Source organism: Anoplopoma fimbria, chromosome 11 (genome assembly GCF_027596085.1).
Source record: "Anoplopoma fimbria isolate UVic2021 breed Golden Eagle Sablefish chromosome 11, Afim_UVic_2022, whole genome shotgun sequence".
Lineage (NCBI taxonomy): Eukaryota > Metazoa > Chordata > Actinopteri > Perciformes > Anoplopomatidae > Anoplopoma > Anoplopoma fimbria.
Window position 1 is genome coordinate 3,869,450 of NC_072459.1, and position 17,724 is coordinate 3,887,173.

General features: G+C 42.6%; 1 protein-coding gene across 3 annotated transcripts in view; it reads left to right on the plus strand.

Moving 5' to 3' along the window:
* Positions 1 to 17,703, plus strand: part of LOC129099031 (dedicator of cytokinesis protein 7-like) — a 30,830-nt gene extending 13,127 nt beyond the window's left edge. Inside the window, exons 20-50 of one of the 3 annotated variants that reach the window (XM_054608193.1) lie at positions 525 to 756; positions 1,352 to 1,516; positions 1,673 to 1,842; positions 3,113 to 3,214; positions 3,592 to 3,678; positions 4,160 to 4,255; positions 5,175 to 5,315; positions 5,638 to 5,751; positions 5,866 to 6,036; positions 6,136 to 6,275; positions 6,442 to 6,611; positions 6,748 to 6,899; positions 7,197 to 7,379; positions 7,967 to 8,093; positions 8,226 to 8,310; positions 8,448 to 8,544; positions 8,648 to 8,782; positions 9,596 to 9,748; positions 10,283 to 10,441; positions 10,540 to 10,640; positions 10,724 to 10,916; positions 11,081 to 11,224; positions 11,367 to 11,498; positions 11,620 to 11,634; positions 12,293 to 12,418; positions 12,508 to 12,597; positions 13,504 to 13,740; positions 13,824 to 13,967; positions 14,127 to 14,233; positions 14,335 to 14,508; positions 15,815 to 17,703. In XM_054608193.1, the coding sequence (XP_054464168.1) occupies positions 525 to 756; positions 1,352 to 1,516; positions 1,673 to 1,842; positions 3,113 to 3,214; positions 3,592 to 3,678; positions 4,160 to 4,255; positions 5,175 to 5,315; positions 5,638 to 5,751; positions 5,866 to 6,036; positions 6,136 to 6,275; positions 6,442 to 6,611; positions 6,748 to 6,899; positions 7,197 to 7,379; positions 7,967 to 8,093; positions 8,226 to 8,310; positions 8,448 to 8,544; positions 8,648 to 8,782; positions 9,596 to 9,748; positions 10,283 to 10,441; positions 10,540 to 10,640; positions 10,724 to 10,916; positions 11,081 to 11,224; positions 11,367 to 11,498; positions 11,620 to 11,634; positions 12,293 to 12,418; positions 12,508 to 12,597; positions 13,504 to 13,740; positions 13,824 to 13,967; positions 14,127 to 14,233; positions 14,335 to 14,508; positions 15,815 to 15,857 (4,185 nt within the window). In that variant the 3' untranslated portion in view covers positions 15,858 to 17,703. The remainder of the gene's footprint in view (positions 1 to 524; positions 757 to 1,351; positions 1,517 to 1,672; positions 1,843 to 3,112; positions 3,215 to 3,591; positions 3,679 to 4,159; positions 4,256 to 5,174; positions 5,316 to 5,637; positions 5,752 to 5,865; positions 6,037 to 6,135; positions 6,276 to 6,441; positions 6,612 to 6,747; positions 6,900 to 7,196; positions 7,380 to 7,966; positions 8,094 to 8,225; positions 8,311 to 8,447; positions 8,545 to 8,647; positions 8,783 to 9,595; positions 9,749 to 10,282; positions 10,442 to 10,539; positions 10,641 to 10,723; positions 10,917 to 11,080; positions 11,225 to 11,366; positions 11,499 to 11,619; positions 11,635 to 12,292; positions 12,419 to 12,507; positions 12,598 to 13,503; positions 13,741 to 13,823; positions 13,968 to 14,126; positions 14,234 to 14,334; positions 14,509 to 15,814) is intronic. The other 2 variants (XM_054608191.1, XM_054608192.1) reach the window with 2 other exon arrangements.
* Positions 17,704 to 17,724: the final 21 nt, after the last annotated feature.

Below are 17,724 nucleotides of genomic sequence, written 5' to 3' on the forward strand. Positions count from 1 at the left end.
GTTTCATGTGTTTTATGCTTTGTTTTTGGTATTAATATATATGTTATTTCTTATTTTATTTCACTCTTATTTACTTTTGACTGTTTTACCATGATCAATTTATTCAGTGCCGTAATAATTTATTTATTTATTACGGTAGGTAGTTAGTAAGTTACTTATTAATTAATTTATCTCCATTTTCATATTTTTTGGGGGTATTGTCAATCATTTCTGAAGCACTTTGGATTGCATTTGGTACTATACAAATAAACTTGATTGATTACTTGAGCAGCTCTCATCCATTGTGAATATAAATGCCCATAGCTTATGTCTGCAGAAGATGGAACTGATTTGAGCGTATTACTGAGATTTGAGATGCCGACTACAAGTGCGTTACACGTCAGTAGGCCTACAGATACATATTCTATCAGCAGTGAATGCATGTAATATTAAAAAACCCAGTTTGCATTCAAAAGGTCACAGGAACAAGTTGACATTCACCTGGTTCAAGTGATACTTAATGACTATTCTGTTGTTAACTCTAGGACCCCCACCTGGATAAGTTCTTCACTCTAGTGTACGTTCTGGAGGAGTACTCCTTCCCCTACCGCCTGAAGGACGTCATCATTACCGAGGCAAACATGGAGGGGGAGCTGAAGGCCAGCATGGCTGCAGTGAGAGGGGCTCTGCTGGATACCTGCATCAGGTTCCTGCACCAGCTGCTCAACAAGCTCATCCAGCTCATCGTCTACCCACCGGTCATTGCGGGCCAAATCGGTGAGTGTGTTCTGAAGGACGGCCATTTGGGATTTGAAGAGCACTTCTCAGAGCGAGGACAAAATGCTAATTCTGATAATTTGAGGAGATAATGTGATGATTAATATGACTTCCAAGGGAAAAGAAAGGACAGGAGCACACTGGTGGATTTACAGCCTATTATTGTGCAAACAGACAAACACTTTGTTTGTTTGCACAATTAAATACTACAAATCTAACCTCTGTGCTCAAGCTGAGAGGCACCCGATTTAGCTGCATGCTGCTGGGAAATGCACGGGGGAAACCTGTCTTCGAAATTAATAATTCAAACCGTTTCATTTTCTTAATGCATCTTACTGTAAACCCCACATGACAAGACATCAGATATGCTAGGTGTTAATATTATACTTATTTATAAATACATAAAATGTTGTTAATGTTTTGGTAGGCACTGTGAAGCATAAATCAGGCTAGTTTAAATTTACGGTCTACAAACATAAAATGCAGTTTTAAACAATAATATTTAATTATATACAGTATATTTTATAATAAAACAATTTCCAGTCCTAGTTTTAAGTTCTGCCTTTCGCTGCTCTCACTCTTGATTCATCCACAGTGAACCTGGGCCGTGCCGCCTTCGAAGCTATGGCTCTATTGGTCAACCAGATCCACAAGAACCTGGAGGGGAACCAGGACCAACACGGACGCAACAGCCTGCTGGCGTCCTACATCCACTTCTGCTTCCGCCTGCCGACCGCCGAACCTACAGTACCCCCGACAGGTGAGTCACCAATCTGAAGAGTGCCATCTGCGTCTGAGAAGCAGAGAGAGAGCGTTTCTCTGGACCACTGGCATTCATTCGAGTGGTCACATAGATGATTACTTGGTATAATTTCACCATGTGACCTTTCTATCCGTCCACCTCCATGAGAAACAGGCGCGCAGTCCTACGATATGCCTATGCAATACGCCACTCTGTCGAGAACAACGGTCCGACCCAGCAGCCTCCACCTGGCCCGCTCCAAGAGCATCAGCAACTCCAACCCGGACTTGGCCAGCACCCCAGTTTCTCCTGATGAAGAGGTGCAGAGGATCATAGGGAGCAAGGTGAGCTGCAGCCTTTCAAAATGTGTTACTCTCATTTAAACTATGCCGAAGGTCTATAAAAGCTTTAAAGTAGGGCTGTACAAAATAGTTTGAGGCTTTGAAGTTCATTCATAACAACGACATTCTAATTCTCAATCAACATTTGGATGCGGTGCAGCTTTTTATTGCAGGTCTTAAAGGTCAGGCTACACTTATCAGTGTTTCTCCTTCTGCAGCGGCGCACTTCGATCATTAATGTCTTCTGCTCTCGTGTTTCACTGAGGGCGGGGCTTAACCTCTCCACAGGTGGAGCAGAGGAGAGGCGGGTGAAGTGAAGATAATGCTTTCGGTATCGGATACGAACACGCTGGGTAGTGAATAGTATTTCACTATTCGTAGGTTTAGATTCCAGAGGTTGCTGCGAAAGATTGTTTCCAACTCATATGATCCAAACATGTCTAATATCTCAGGAGCGTTGCAAAGACCAAATGAATTTGAATGAAAATAATTAAAGAAAGGTGATTTAATAAAGAAAGACTAACTCATTTAATCAGATTTTTTAAAATATTTTTTATGGGTGATAAAATATGATGACAGACATTCAAATCTTTGTTCGAAAACCTCATTAGAAGCTTCAAATGTAAAAAAAAAAAAAAGACATTTGGTACAGCCATACCTTAAAGATGTTTTGAAAGTCATGAACAATATATTCAGTTTGAGAGTTCTTATGTTTTGAGAGAAATCTATAAAGTATTGACTCTGACTTGTTTTCTCATAGGAGTTTATTGTTTAATGTGCTCAATCATTTCATTTGCAAATTGTTTCATATTGTTTTCTGTCTGGCAATAATGGTTAATTTTACATATTTAATCTTGCTAAACTGCATTTATAATCCTGATAGATTAAAAAGAGACCACAGCACAAAAAAAAAGAATGATGGTACCTTTTCCCACTTTCTTTTGATTCTGTTATTTGTTGTGTCTCTGCTCTTCACAGCAGATTGAATAAACTCAGATTGACCGATAACTTTGTGCCAACAGTTAATGATGATGCTGCTGTCAGAGATGCGTTATGCTTTGTGCCTCTGTCCTTTGTGTTTAATTCAGTATCTTTGTTCTCCTCTGTGCTGATTCAAGCTTCACTCTCCTACACTCCCTTTCCCTTACAGTTTTATCCTTCAATAATCTTGTGTGGTATTTGCCTTCCCTTTACTCACTGTGCCCTTGCCTCTTGCCGCACTCTGTGTTTGTGTACGTGTGTTTTTGTGTGCGTCTCTGGTGGCTTACGGCAGGGTATTGACCGCTCCCACTCCTGGGTAAACTCTGCTTGTGCCCCCGGGGGCTCCAGATCTGTGCTACGTCGAAACCCCAACTCCAGCTGTGAGCTCAAGCAGGTGCCAAATCCCTCCTCCTCCTCCTCCTCCTCCTCCTCCTCCTCCTCCTCCTCCTCACCTTCACCACCTCACTTCCTCCACCCTGAACCATCTCTGATCAACTCTCGTGGGTCATTTCCTACCCTCAGTTTTGTCTTCTTCTCACTCTGCTAGCCTGTCACACCTTTTGCATCTTTCACAATTCATCCTCTCACCGGCGACTAACAGACCATATCTGTTGTGTGTGTGTGTGAGACATAATCTCTGTCTGGGGCTCATCAGATTTCTTACCAGAGTTCATAGAGAGTTCTCTGGCCAACCATCTGTTTCCGTTCATCCCTTTTCACATCACTTTGTCCTCATCTCTGTGTGTTCACCTCACGGCCACTCCATGTCAGGCAAACGACCGCAGCAGCAATCGCATGTCTGCCTTTCTGGACAGCGTGGCCTGTTTTTCAGTTCCCCCAAGGCAGATTACCAAGAAGGTAAAACTGACATCTCCTGTACCAAACTGTAAACGTGTTGTTCTTCATAACAACTTCATAACACATTTTGTTGTCCTAACATTCACCCACTTTCCGTGTCATGAACATTAATCACCATGACGTTTTAACAGTTGTGTCTTTCTGAAAGCTGGTGTGAGTTTTTGTTGATACACTGACATTTAATAGTCTTTTGTCTTTTAAATTTCAGGACTCAATTGAAGGCAGATTTACTGATGAATGAGTTAAATTAATTTGTACTAGGAATCATTTTAATACAGCTTTTTATTTACTTTTCCCCCTGAATTAGTGACAGAATAACTTTCAAACAGTTTTTTACTTTTACAAATCACAATAAGCGTTCATATCTTGCATCTTGTAATAACAAACAAACACACACTACTTTAATGTTAACAGTTCATCTAGTTTCTGAAATGCTTCGCTCCTGTAATCTAAAATAAGCTCTGTGTTGGTCCTGGTGTAGCTGCTCCACGAGGAGCTGGCGTTGCAGTGGGTCGTCAGCACCAGCGCGGTGAGGGAGGCGGCGCTGCAGCAGGCCTGGTTCTTCTTCCAGCTCATGGTGAGTATATCTTTGCACATTTATGTTCATGGCACTTTCTTACAGGGATGGTTCAGACGTTTTGAAGTGGGTTTGTAAGAGGTACTTAGTCCAGAGTCAGTGTATTAGCTACAGTAGATGACAGTTGGCACGGCCCCGGTTTGGAGGAAGGAGTTCCAGCACGGGAGCAAAGCAATGTACTGCTGAAGACACCCAAAAAGTCAATATCATTTTGAATTTATGCCATAGTTGGAACATTTCACTGCTTTACTTCACCTCTAGACAGCCGTTTCTGATGAGGAACTGATGCCAATATCTATTCTCTCTTCAAAGCCAACAGAATCCTTTGGAAAAAACAGTACATTTACCTCACAGAATACTGGAGTTACTGGTATACCGCTGCCTCGATTGGTTATTTCTTTGTGTTATTGTGTAACTTTGGTGTTTAAAAGGGTTTTTCAAATTCACTAAAGTCACACAACAACACAAACAAAGTAACCAATCGAGGCAGCCGTAGACCTGCATGTCCGGTGTTCTGCAAAGTAAAATGACTGTTTGGGTCGATGGAGTCTTTAAAGAGAGCATAGGTAACGGCTTCATATCCTGGCTGTCTGACGTCAAGTGAAACTATTACACTTAACCGGGTATTGATCTCTTAAGGGTCTGTTTTGCTGCCGCGCTCATCCACAGCAGTCCTGGTACTCCTCTCTGTTTCTTGAAACTTGTGGGCGTGCCTGCCACCATTTACTGTAGCTAATAGCCAGTACACAAGTACCTCATACAGATCCACTTCAAAACATCCTAACTATCCCTTTAAGAGAAAAACAAGCCTCAAAACACAAATACTATAGGAAGCATTATTCAATTAAATAAAAAATGTATTAAAGCAGGACAGGTCATATTTTCATGAAGTGGATTTCTTCTTTACTCTGTCCTCTAGACAAAGAGCATGTCCCATCACTTATTCATGACCTCCAAATTGGACGTTGCCAGGCGTCAGCGTTTCCCAGACCGCTTTGTGGACGACATCGCTGCACTCGTGTGTGCCATCAGCGCAGACATCGCCAGTCGACACCAAAAGGTAAACGGCATACGAGCCACCCTACAAGCAGTTCAGGAAGTGAACGGCTGAAAGTCCAATTGTTTTCAATAAGCTAAGTATTGAATAATGAGAGATGACTGGAGGATGTTTATAAAGTTTTTGCCAAATAGAAAGTTTCCTTATTTCGTACGTAATGCTGGAACCGTTACTGGCATCGTTGATTTAAATAACCCAATATGTCTGTTTATCTCTCTCTCTCTCTCTCTCTCTCTCTCTCTCTCTCTCTCTCTCTCTCTCTCTCTCTCTCTCTCTCCCTCCCTCTCTCTCTCTCTCTCTCTCCCTCCCTCCCTCTCTCTCTCAGGATGTGGAGCTTGTGGAGAGGCTGAATAGCAGTCTGGGCTTCTTCCTGAATGACCTGCTGTCTCTCATGGACCGGGGCTTTGTGTTCAACCTCATCCGCACCTACTACAAACAGGTGTCTTTTACTTCCCTCCCCGTTTGCCTTTTAATAACCAACTCTTTTAATCCCAACGCTCCCACGCACATTTTCAAACAGCCTTTACTGACTCAAACAATGTGTGTTGAACAGATTGCCAACAAGCTTCACACAGCGCAGAACCCGAGCTCCCTGAATGCCCTGAGGGTGGACTTCACTCGTATTGTCTGCAGCCACGAGCACTACGTCATCCTCAACCTGCCGTGCTCCACTCTCAGCCCTCCAGCCTCCCCCTCCCCCTCCACCTCCTCCACCACCTCACAGGTACTGGAGGAACAATATAACTGATTCAAACGGCTCATGTTTTATTGTCATGTTCTTCTATCTCATCTTCTCCCTCCTATCTGTTTTTTGTATAAACAGAGTTCAGCGTTTTCAAGTATGGTGCAAGACCAGGGTGTGGCCACCATGTTTGAGCTCTCCGTCCCTTTCCGCCAGCAGCACTTCCTGTCTGGCCTGCTGCTTGCTGAACTCTCTCTCCTCCTTGACCCTGAGGGAGAAGGGTAGGCTCTTACTTGTTGCACATATAAAGAATCCTGAGTGTCGTTCAGTTTCCGCATAAAGATCAGTTTGAACATTAAAATTAAATACAGTTCGGCACCATTAAGTACATGTGTGCAGTGATAAACTCACCAAATGTGCTGATACGCTTTTCTTTTTCACCCACAGGGTTTTCTTCCTTCATAAAAAGGCCATTAGTGCTGTTCACTCCCTGCTGTGCAGCCATGATGCAGACCCCCGTTACACTGACCCTCAGGTCAGAGCCCACATCGCACAGCTCTACCTACCGCTCATCCCCATCGTCATGGAGACCTTTCATCAGCTCCACGACTTCTCTGGTCAGCACTACATATATGCAACCCACTGCTGTTTTTTTTATGGCTGTGCACCTCCTCCGCACATTTATTTCATTTACACAATGCTTTTATTTCCAGCGTTATTGGACCTGAGAGCTCTTTTCTTATTTCTTTCTAGACTCCTCGCCTGCTCGGTGCCGCCATGCCTCAGCCCACGCCGACGATACTGACCCAGACAGCGGCAACACTATCAGTCAGTCTGTTGCCATGGCGATTGCCGGCTCCCCTTTGCCGCATGTCAAAGCCAACCCGTTTGCGTTGCCCACAGTGGTGAGTGATAGCGGCAGGGGTCAGGCTGTTTCCCCCGGGCCCTGCAGACTGACGGGTCACAGATCAGCCTCTGTGTGGGAGGCGTTCACTCTGTGGCCTTCCTGTAGCGCAGCACAGACAATCACTCAGATAGCATTTGCATTCCTCCCTTATTGCTGTTCTTTCCTGAGGAACAGCTGCTCCTCTTAGCCTGTAGGTGTCTCTCTGTCCCTTTGCTTTGTATCTATCTGTAAACAGCCATTTTGTACGCATCTGATTATAAGACTGGCCCTGTGTTTGTGTGTTTGTCTTCACCAGGCCGGGCGCCAGTCCAGCTCTCTGTCCGCCGAGTGCAGCAGGACTCTGCTGGTGAGTTTCCTGTGGGTTCTGAAGAATGCAGACGCTGCTCTCCTGGAGCGCTGGGTGTCCGATTTATCTGTACTGCAAATCAACCGCCTGCTGGATCTGCTGCATCTCTGCATCTCCTGCTTTGAATACAAGGTACAATAAACACGGCACTGTCGCCCCTATGAGGGTCACCCATACACCTGTTTGGAGTCAAAACCAAAGTACAGATGCCTTATTGGACATGCCAGAACTACACACACGTCACTAGTTGTTTTAAAAGTTACCTGTCTTGAGCTATCAGTACTGCAGTGTGATGTAGTTTCCTTTTTCTTTTGGAAAAGGCGATGTTGCAGAATGTACAAAAGCTTTTCAATATTTTTACATAAAACCTTTTTCCAGTTGTATATATGCATATGCAACCCGTCAGCATTTAAACAACAGTGCTTGTGGGCCGCAACTCATTCTTCAGGAAAACATTCAGATGTACAGACATGTGTACATCTACTTCAATCTGTCAGCAGGTTTTGTGTTTAACTTTCTTACATATGCCCATATTTTTTGTTTTTAGTGTGTGTGTGGTGTTTTTTTGTTGTAGTTTTTAACTGTTGTACATGTATTGAGTCTAACTACAGGCAGCTCTCTCTCATGCTACTGGAGGTTTTTATAGAATTGAAATTTGTTTTTGCCTGATGTCTTTTGTGTTTTTGTCCCTGTCCTGTGATGTTTGATGGTCGTTGTAGGGGAAGAAGGCTCTGGAGAGGATCAACAGCATGACCTTTAAAAAGTCTCAGGACATGAAGGCCCGACTGGAGGAGGCCATCCTGGGCACCATCGGGGCTCGTCAGGAGATGGTCCGCCGCTGCAGAGGTAAGTAGCACGAGAGCAGCCAGTAATGTGTGTGTGTGTGTGTGTGTGTGAGTGTGTGTGTGTGTGTGTGTGTGTGTGTGTGGTGTTTAGAAGCTCGTGTTCATGGAAATTGTGATTTGATTACTCTACCAGAAAGGAGTCCCTACGGCAGCCAGGAGAACGTCAGGTGGAGGAAGAACGTCACTCACTGGAGACAAAACACAGACCGAGTCGACAAGTATGTTTACAATAATTAAAGTACTGATAGATTTCTGGATTAGAATTGAAATGATAAACATTGTATGATAGGCTGTCTCTTACTCTAAATAGTACTTAAATGTGATACTGATGGTTGTGGAATAACAACTCTTACAGGACTAAAGCTGAGATGGAGCAGGAGTCTGTGGTGGATGGAAACTTAGCCACTGAGGCCTCTCTGATCGTACTGGACACACTGGAGATTGTAGTCAAGGTAAAGCCATCATCATCATCATCTTCATCATCTTCATCATCACACCGTGCTGTTCATTCCATGTAGACTCACCTTGCTGTGATTTGTTGTGTGTCTCTGTCAGACGGTGGTGGCATCAGAGCTAAAGGAAAGTGTTCTGGGTGGAGTGTTGAGAGTTCTCCTCCACAGCATGGCCGGCAACCAGAGCGCCCTCTTCCTGCAGCACTGCTTCACTACAGAAAGAGCTCTGGTCTTCAAGGTACACAAAGCAAACGTCTCTATTGTAGTTTGCTGTTGGTTAATTAGTTTTTTCTTTTACAATTTAATATTTATGCAGTCTTGAAATATTGTCATAGTCACTCAGTAAACATTTCTTCTGAGTTGTACTCGCTGTCTCACACCTACTGATTTATTTAAACGCTTTTGTTTATATTTGTATATTAATAACTCACCGCAGGTTACCTTGAATTCTTGAATAAAACGTTGTTTTCTCGCATGCCTCCACGGTGAACGGATAATCCAAAAACTGATTAAGTCCTTGAATGAATTGAAGTAAACGGGGATCGTGTTCAACAACAGCAAAACCATATAAAGCATTGTTTACTAACTCTCACACAACCTTATCATTTATCCAGTCGTATGCCCACTACATCCCAAACACACCCATCTTCAGTAAAACCTCACTATTTAAAACCTTTCAGACGAGTAGCAATTTAATAAGAAGGTTTTAGTGAAGATTCATGTGTTTGTGAAGTAGTGAGCATAAGACTGGAGTAAGTGACTGCCTGACTTGGAGTTTGTAAACTGATTTTTTTTATGTTGTTAAACGCGGCACCCTTATACTTCAATTCATCAAGACTTTTAACCGTTTTTGGATTCTCCGTTCTCAATGCAGACAACTAAGTTTATTCAAGAATTCAAGATTAAGTAACTGGTCATTTTGTGGTAGAAGTATTATTTTAATATTGACTCAGTGTACAAATAACTGGAATTTTAAAGAAACAAATAGTAAATCATACTTCATATATTTGTGTAAGGAGTACACACAGTGAGTGTGTGTTTGTGTCCGTAGTTCCCAGAGATGCTGTTTGAAGAGGACACAGAGCTTTGTGCCGACCTGTGCCTCCGTCTGCTGCGTCACTGCAGCAGTAGTGTCGGCTCGGTCAGAAGCCACGCCTCCGCCTCTCTGTACCTGCTCATGAGGCAGAACTTTGAAATAGGAAACGTAAGTCTGGAGGCTGTCTTTACTTTGTAGATCCATATTTTAATGTTCATGTTATAACCAGGGACATGCCAGTAACATAGAATGGATCCACAGGACACATACAGGATGTTTTAAGACTGGATATGGTGTTTAGACTCAAAACCTGGGCACATTTAAAACCAGGCATGTGCAGGTTTATTACATTTATGCTCCTCATGAAGAAATGCAGTCCAGCTTTTGAGAATGTGGAGACAGAGATGTTTCTGTTGTGATACACACTGCACCATTCAAAAGTTTTCTATCATGTAAATGAAATGTTGAAATGTGTTTGTTTTCTAGGGTGCCTGTTTTTGAAAGACTATTTATTTAATAGATGTATAGAATGCAGGAGTGTGAATCAGCTTTTGTTAGTGAGGATGCTTTTCCGCTCACGAATACTGTTCTCTGCATCCGCCTGGTTTTTATGTACACAAGTTTTGAGAACACAACAAACGTAAATAGACGCTTTAATAATAATACGAGTCACAATCTGTCCTTATTTTACCCTTGGACCAGAACTTTGCTCGAGTGAAGATGCAGGTCACAATGTCCCTGTCATCTCTGGTGGGAACGTCACAAAACTTCAATGAGGAGCATCTTCGTCGCTCGCTCAAGACCATCCTGACGTACGCTGAAGAGGACCTGGAGCTGAGGGACACGCCCTTCCCAGAGCAGGTTTGTATGCGCCTCTGTTTTAAAGTCTCACCTGGAGCTGCTGGAATGGATAAGTCTTATAAACTAATGTGTGCTGTGTTGCACTTTTGAATCTGCAGGTCCAGGATCTGGTGTTCAACCTGCACATGATTCTCACTGACACTGTTAAGATGAAAGAGCACCAGCAGGATCCAGAGATGCTCATTGACCTCATGTACAGGTACTGTGATGCACATTACTACGGCCTTTTCACTTGTTGAAAGTGTCACCAAAAAACCTCTGATATTCCGTAATTTTTTTCAGGATTGCAAAGGGCTACCAGAACTCCCCCGACCTGCGTCTGACGTGGCTCCAGAATATGGCAGGAAAACACTCGGCGAGAGGGAACCATGCTGAAGCTGCACACTGTCTGGTCCACAGCGCAGCGCTGGTGGCAGAATACCTCAACATGCTGGAGGATTGTCGCTACCTGCCAATTGGTTGTGTGACGTTTCAGGTCAGTGCATGCTCTTAAATATGGTGACTCACTCTACTCACAGCCGTATGACAGAATGAGATCGGAGGTTGTCCCAAAACTTTGCCACGAGGACTAAAACTTGCGCTTTGTTAAAGATTCCTGTCCTTAAACACTTTCTGTTCCCTGTTTTTTTTTTTCCTCAGAATATTTCGTCCAACGTGTTGGAGGAGTCGGCCGTATCCGATGACGTCCTGTCTCCAGAGGAGGAGGGGATCTGTGCTGGGAAGTACTTCAGCGAGTCTGGTCTGGTGGGCCTCCTGGAGCAAGCAGCTGCCTCTTTTAACATGGTACGACTCATATTCTCCAACCACATGGTGACGGACTGTATGTTAACACAGCGCGAGGTTACATCATCGACACGGCTGAAGGAGTGTTATGTGATCGGGTGGCATGTGTAAAAGCAGCTTTCTGTTGTGCTGTAACCCTCAGGCCGCCATGTACGAGGCCATAAACGAAGTGTACAAGATTCTGCTGCCCATCCATGAGGCCAACAGAGACTTCAAAAAGCTGGCCACCGTCCACGGGAAGCTGCAGGATGCCTTCAACAAAGTCTACAACCAGGTGAGGAAACAGTTTCCCATGAAATCACACGCAATTAACTGCAGTGTTAAGTGTTGATGAGAAAATTGCCTTCATCTTGTATTCCTTGTTATGTGACACCTTTTTTTTTCAACTTTTCCAGAGTTCAGGATGGGAGGTAAGACGTTCATTTGTTCTCTAGAGTATATTACATTTACGGTAAAACAAATTCAGCAGTTCTGTTTCATTTGTATTAAAGATGTTTTCTTTCTTCCTCCTCTCTCCTCCTGTGTGAACAACATGTTACTGGTGAGTGAAACACAACGTGCTTTCACACTTTGACATAGTCAAGTCTGTTACAAAACAGTTTCCCTCCCTTTTTTCCCAACCTCCTACTGTGGTGAAACTACATTTCATCAGAGATCTGTATTTGCTCTTTGTCCTATAACAAATATAATCCAATTTATCTTCTCTTACTAGATATGATGTCATATTTAAAAAGTAAAGAGAGCTTTTTCATCTGTGTACCTCCTAAGAATAAAAATAAAAGTGTCATTGCCTGGAAAAACAAGTGAAAAGGCATAAATATTTAAAAAAACATTCAAGTAATGAGCGACCATAATACACAAATCTAATTTCTATAGATAGAACTGATAGACTTGAAGCTTTATAACATCACAATTGTCTTATATCTCTCTTTGTACCTATTTAAATTATCCTAGGCTGCTAAGAAAAGAAAATATGTATTGTGTCAAGTAAAGTCAGCTAATTTTTATCCACTCAACCTCTTCACTCTTAAAACCATCTCATCTTTTTGTCCCGTCTTTAGTGCTTAGAGAATGTTTGGGACCTACTTCCGGGTCGGTTTCTACGGCTGCAGGTTTGGAGACCTGGATGAACAAGAGTTTGTCTACAAGGAGCCATCAATCACCAAATTAGCAGAGATCTCCCACAGACTCGAGGCATGTTAACCACTCAGGATACTAATACTGTGTCATTACTGATTTATGAGAAACTTATTTCTAATGATGACAATCTTTTTGATGCACAGGAGTTCTACTCAGAGAGGTATGGGGATGAGATGGTTGAAATTATCAAGGACTCCAGCCCAGTCGACAAAAACAAACTGGATCCCAACAAGGTAACATGACATGTATGTATACATATATATATATGTATATGTGTATGTATGTATATATATATATGTATGTGTGTGTATATATATAGTATGTTCACAGTAATCAATAGAGGAAACGTAAAAGGCTTTGTTCTCATTACAATCAAATGTGTCCCAAATTTGTGTTTTTTTTTGGCTTTCAGACTAGTTTATGGCAGTGCGTCGTTGGTTATCAGACACTGATGATGCTTGTTGCCTGACAATTATTTTTTTCATGGTCATGAGTTCTTCATCATGTTCACTCAGTATAACTGACTCCTATTTAATAAATCAGCAGTTAAAAAAAGGCAGACGAGCATCTTTCTGATATTAACTTAACATGGAACTAAAATGAATAACACATTTTGTTAAACCATGTTCACCAAATGAGTTAGTGTGTTTATGAGTCGTAAGAAATCATAGCTTATCTTTCAGTAGTAGATGTTAACCCGAAGGCTCGTCTCCGTTAGATTCAACAATATGTTAACGGATGTTTTCCTCCAACAGCAGGAAACCGTTGAACACTTGTTTGCCTTTTCATCAGTCATTTAAAATGCAAATAAACTCATCAAACAACCTTTCCACAATTCCCTTAGTTCTTCTGATAAATGCGTCATGTTTCATAACTCAGAACTCTGATTTAATGAAATCACGTGTTATTAATATTCCGTGGAGGTGCTGACTGTTGGTGTTTTGGGACAGTAACAGTTTTATCACACATCTTACTTAATTTATTAAACTAAGTTGACCGAAGAGCCGTTTCAGGGCCAAAATCTGTTCTCTTCAAACATGAATTTGAACAGTTTAGGCAGAAAGATTGGATCTGGTTGAAAATGCAATTTAATGTGAACGTAACCGAAGTGTACTGATGGCAGCTTGTGCTTGTTCCAGGCCTACCTCCAGATCACCTACGTTGAGCCTTTCTTCGACACATACGAGCTAAAGGAGAGAATCACCTACTTTGACAAGAACTACAACCTGCGTACGTTCATGTACTGTACTCCCTTCACTCTGGACGGCAGAGCCCACGGCGATCTGAACGAGCAGTACAAACGCAAAAGCATCCTCACGACATCTCACGCCTTCCCTTACATCAAGACACGCATCAATGTGATCCACAAGGAGGAGGTGGGTCTCTGTTCTGGAGGGATTTTTGGTCAGTTGTTATAAGAAAAAAACAACAACTATTTCTCTTTTCTTTGGTTCTCCAGATCATTCTGGTCCCGATGGAGGTGGCCATAGAGGACATGCAGAAGAAGACTCAGGAGCTCGCCTTCGCTACAAACCAAGACCCTGCAGACGCCAAGATGCTGCAGATGGTGCTGCAGGGCTCTGTGGGCACCACAGTCAACCAGGTACCTCTTTAGATACTTGCAACTGATGATGTGCAACCATAATGCATTTAAAATGTCACAATCCCACATCCTCCAGGAATATTAATCCCATTCAAATGAGGTTGAAAGTCTGCGTCAGACATTCCTTAGCAGATATGTAACAGTTTCTCCCCTGCTCAGGGCCCCCTCGAGGTGGCGCAGGTCTTTCTCTCCGACATTCCTGATGATCCAAAGATGTTTCGCCATCACAACAAACTGCGCCTCTGCTTTAAAGACTTCACTAAGAGGTGATGACACACTCCCTGGCCCAGACACAGACCGCTGTGTAACTTAATAAAAACAAAACCTCAACTCCCACCGCCTTCTCTGCTCTTTTTTTTTCGTGCAGGTGTGAGGATGCCCTGAGGAAGAATAAAGCCCTGATTGGTCCAGATCAGAAGGAGTACCACAGAGAGATGGAGAGGAACTACAATAAACTGAAAGAAGCTCTGGGTCCTCTCATCAACCGCAAGATCCCCCAGCTATACAGAACCCTGCCAGCTCAGGCTACGCAAACACAGCGGTAACTCGAGACAATCACACACACAAACCTGCACACAGAAACACACACAATGAGCTCATGCTACTGCTCCAACAAGAGAAACCTAAAACCAAACTTTATCATCCTCCAGGTCATGCACTCATAGTGACTTAAAAACGGTCACATTTCTCAAAGACTTTACATTCGTGTGTGAAGGAAAGTTGGTGCAGCTCTTGAAGTATTAAAGCCTGTATGACGATGGAAACTTATAGCATATGTTTTTACTTTTCATCAGCTCTTGGCATCCGCTGTGTTTTTTATGTGAGGGCCTGAGGACTGCGGCTTCATAATGAAAGACAAAGCTACAGTCAACAGCACCTGCCAGAGTGAAGCTTTAACACTGAGAACAAATCTATATTTAAAGGTGCAAAGTTCCAAATTCGGAGAATATCGATTGCCTCCACGTGGCTCTCAACATGGGTCAAACAGCGGTTACAGTGCTGACTTTGTTTACATTTTGGGGGAACTGGAGGATGGGTCGGCCAGGACGCCGTTATCAGTATGAGCGCAGTGCTTAGCATAGCGGCGGCCGTGAGCTAACCAGTGGGACACACACACACACACACACACACACACACACACACACACACACACACACACACACACACACACACACACACACACTGGGATTCACATCCATAATATGCACACATGGTCGACCGGCTACGTAAACAAAGCACATAGGAGCTCGGATTACCACACACACACACACACACACACACACACACACACACACACACACACACACACACACACACACACACACACACACACACACACACAGGGGGAGAGCGACTTCCTTTCCTGCTCAGGTAGACAAAACTAAACTATATCTTTTACATAGCAAATCTTTTTTTGCTGCTCTATTTATACTCTGAATTTAGAATTTAGCACCTTTTAGGAAGTAATTTTTTCTTCCAGATTAGTTAAACTTGATATGATAAGATGTAAAAACATTATATTGAGGTTAAATGCCATATTAGTAATGTGATATTACTCATGTCAATACAGTGATGAGGTGGTTTTACCTCATTCTTACTCTTTAAAAGCAGATCCTCATTTAAAGTCATGCAGGCTTTTAGAGGGGCACCACATACAGACAATGTTCACAGCTTTCACTCACTATAATAAACAATAATTTAAGTGTCACAGAACTCGTTATTACATTTGACTTGGACTAATCACTCATTAGACCTCAATTCTGCAGGTTTTCAGATCCACCTTTTAGCACGATAAACCAAATCACTCAAAGTGAAACACTCTGTATCGCCTTGCTTTTCTCTCGCAGGAACTCCTTCAGTCGGTCCAGTCTCCGCAGAGTCGACTGTTGAGGATCAGCAAACTGGAAAACAACTCAGAAAAAAAACAAGCTTTATAAATTAGCCACATCTCATCCCGTCTGCTCCCCCTCCCCCCCACTGATTGGACACCAACTGTCACAAGCACACACGCACCATCCTCTTCCTCGACTAGCTTGTTATTTTAGCCAGCCCCGGCCACCCAGACACGCCATAATCCCCACCCACACACACACACACACACACACACACACACACACACACACACACACACACACACACACACACACACACACACACACACACACACACTTGTCACCTCTCTCCCCCGTCCCCACCGCTCTCACACCTCTGAAGGAGAAAACCCCGGCTGTTTATTCTGGAAGGTTCAACAGCGACATTCGGAGCAAGGCTCTGACATGTCAGCGTTTTAAAGCAAGCTTTAAAGTGGTCTCCTCACAGTAATCTCTCTGAGCTTGATCGGGTTTTAACTTAAGTTTTTGCAGGACTAGAGCTGACAAACACATTTTGTATCCAAATGGTTTTGGGGTGGGGGGGGGGGTTTGTTCATGAGCTTATCTGTTTTCCATTTGCGTCTATTTGCTTTTGAAGAGGCTTTATCTGTCGAGGCCTTATTTAATTTGTAAGAGATTTTTTTTCTTCTAAACTATGCTTGGTAGTGGTCACTGCCAGACTCAGTTATTAAATATTCCCAGGGAGTTTTCTTTTGTTATCAACAGACCAAATAACTGACATTCCTTCTTCCTCAAGTTGTCACATTTATCTGCCCATCTCTCTTTATAAGAATTCATTAAAGAGCGGCGGTGGGATCATCTCCAGTCACAGTCCAGCAGGAATGAAGTCCAGTTTAAGAAGGAAAAAGGATTACTGGGTGGGGAGAACGGCTGGGTGGGATGTTAAACTGTGGGTTGTTTTTTTAAACTGTGAAACTCTCCTTTTAAAGCACTGCAGTCCCGTCATGTTCATCACAGAAGCACTGCTGTCGTCTACCCTCACCACCCTGCAGTGCAGTCTGATAGCTGAATACATTTTACATTTCGTGTGGTATATGTCCTCTTTTGACTGCATTTGAACTGCTGTCACTCCAGATGTGTCCAACGCTCGGGTTGTGGCAGATTCATTGTAGCTATTTCCTACTACTGTATCTATTATATTGCACTATTGTAAACAAACTGCAGCACATTAACATTGTAACTACTAAAATATCTATGCTTTTGTTGTTTTACGAGGCTGGAAACTGTTTTTTTTTTTTTTTTTTTACCAACTAGATAAACATTTTTTTATTTATTGTCTTTTTTACTGCCTTCTATTAAATTTCTCTTCATACGCCTCTGGTCAGCTTTTCTTTGTGTGGGGCTACTGAGCAGAAGAATAGATTGCACTCAGTATTTTAGAGTTTTGTGTTGACAATAACTGATGATATGCGATATTGTGTTCAGGAGTCAATAGTGACTCTACTAATGGTATCACGTTGTGATATAGTAGGTCTGTGTAGTATCTGTAATGCTGGATGACAATAATAATAATACATAAGGGACTTGCATTTAGATTTATTATTTATTTTATAGTAGGTCCTTTTACTAAAAGTTCTATTTTATTTGTGTTACATGGTTATAAAGACAAGACAAAGATGGATGTGATCCAGATGTCCTTCCTTGTCCACACCATTAGTCTTCATTTCCTGTGGCGATATGATGATCCAGGTTCTAACCTCCAATGTTGGTCTTATTTACCAGAATGTAGTTTATATTCAGGTAAATCCTGAAGACCTGGGACGGCTGGAGGTTTTCAACTTAACAAGATCACTCACTACTCTACTGTAGTTTAGTTGTAATGAATTAAGTTCAAGTAAGGTAAATAAAACTGTAAATGTTGAGAT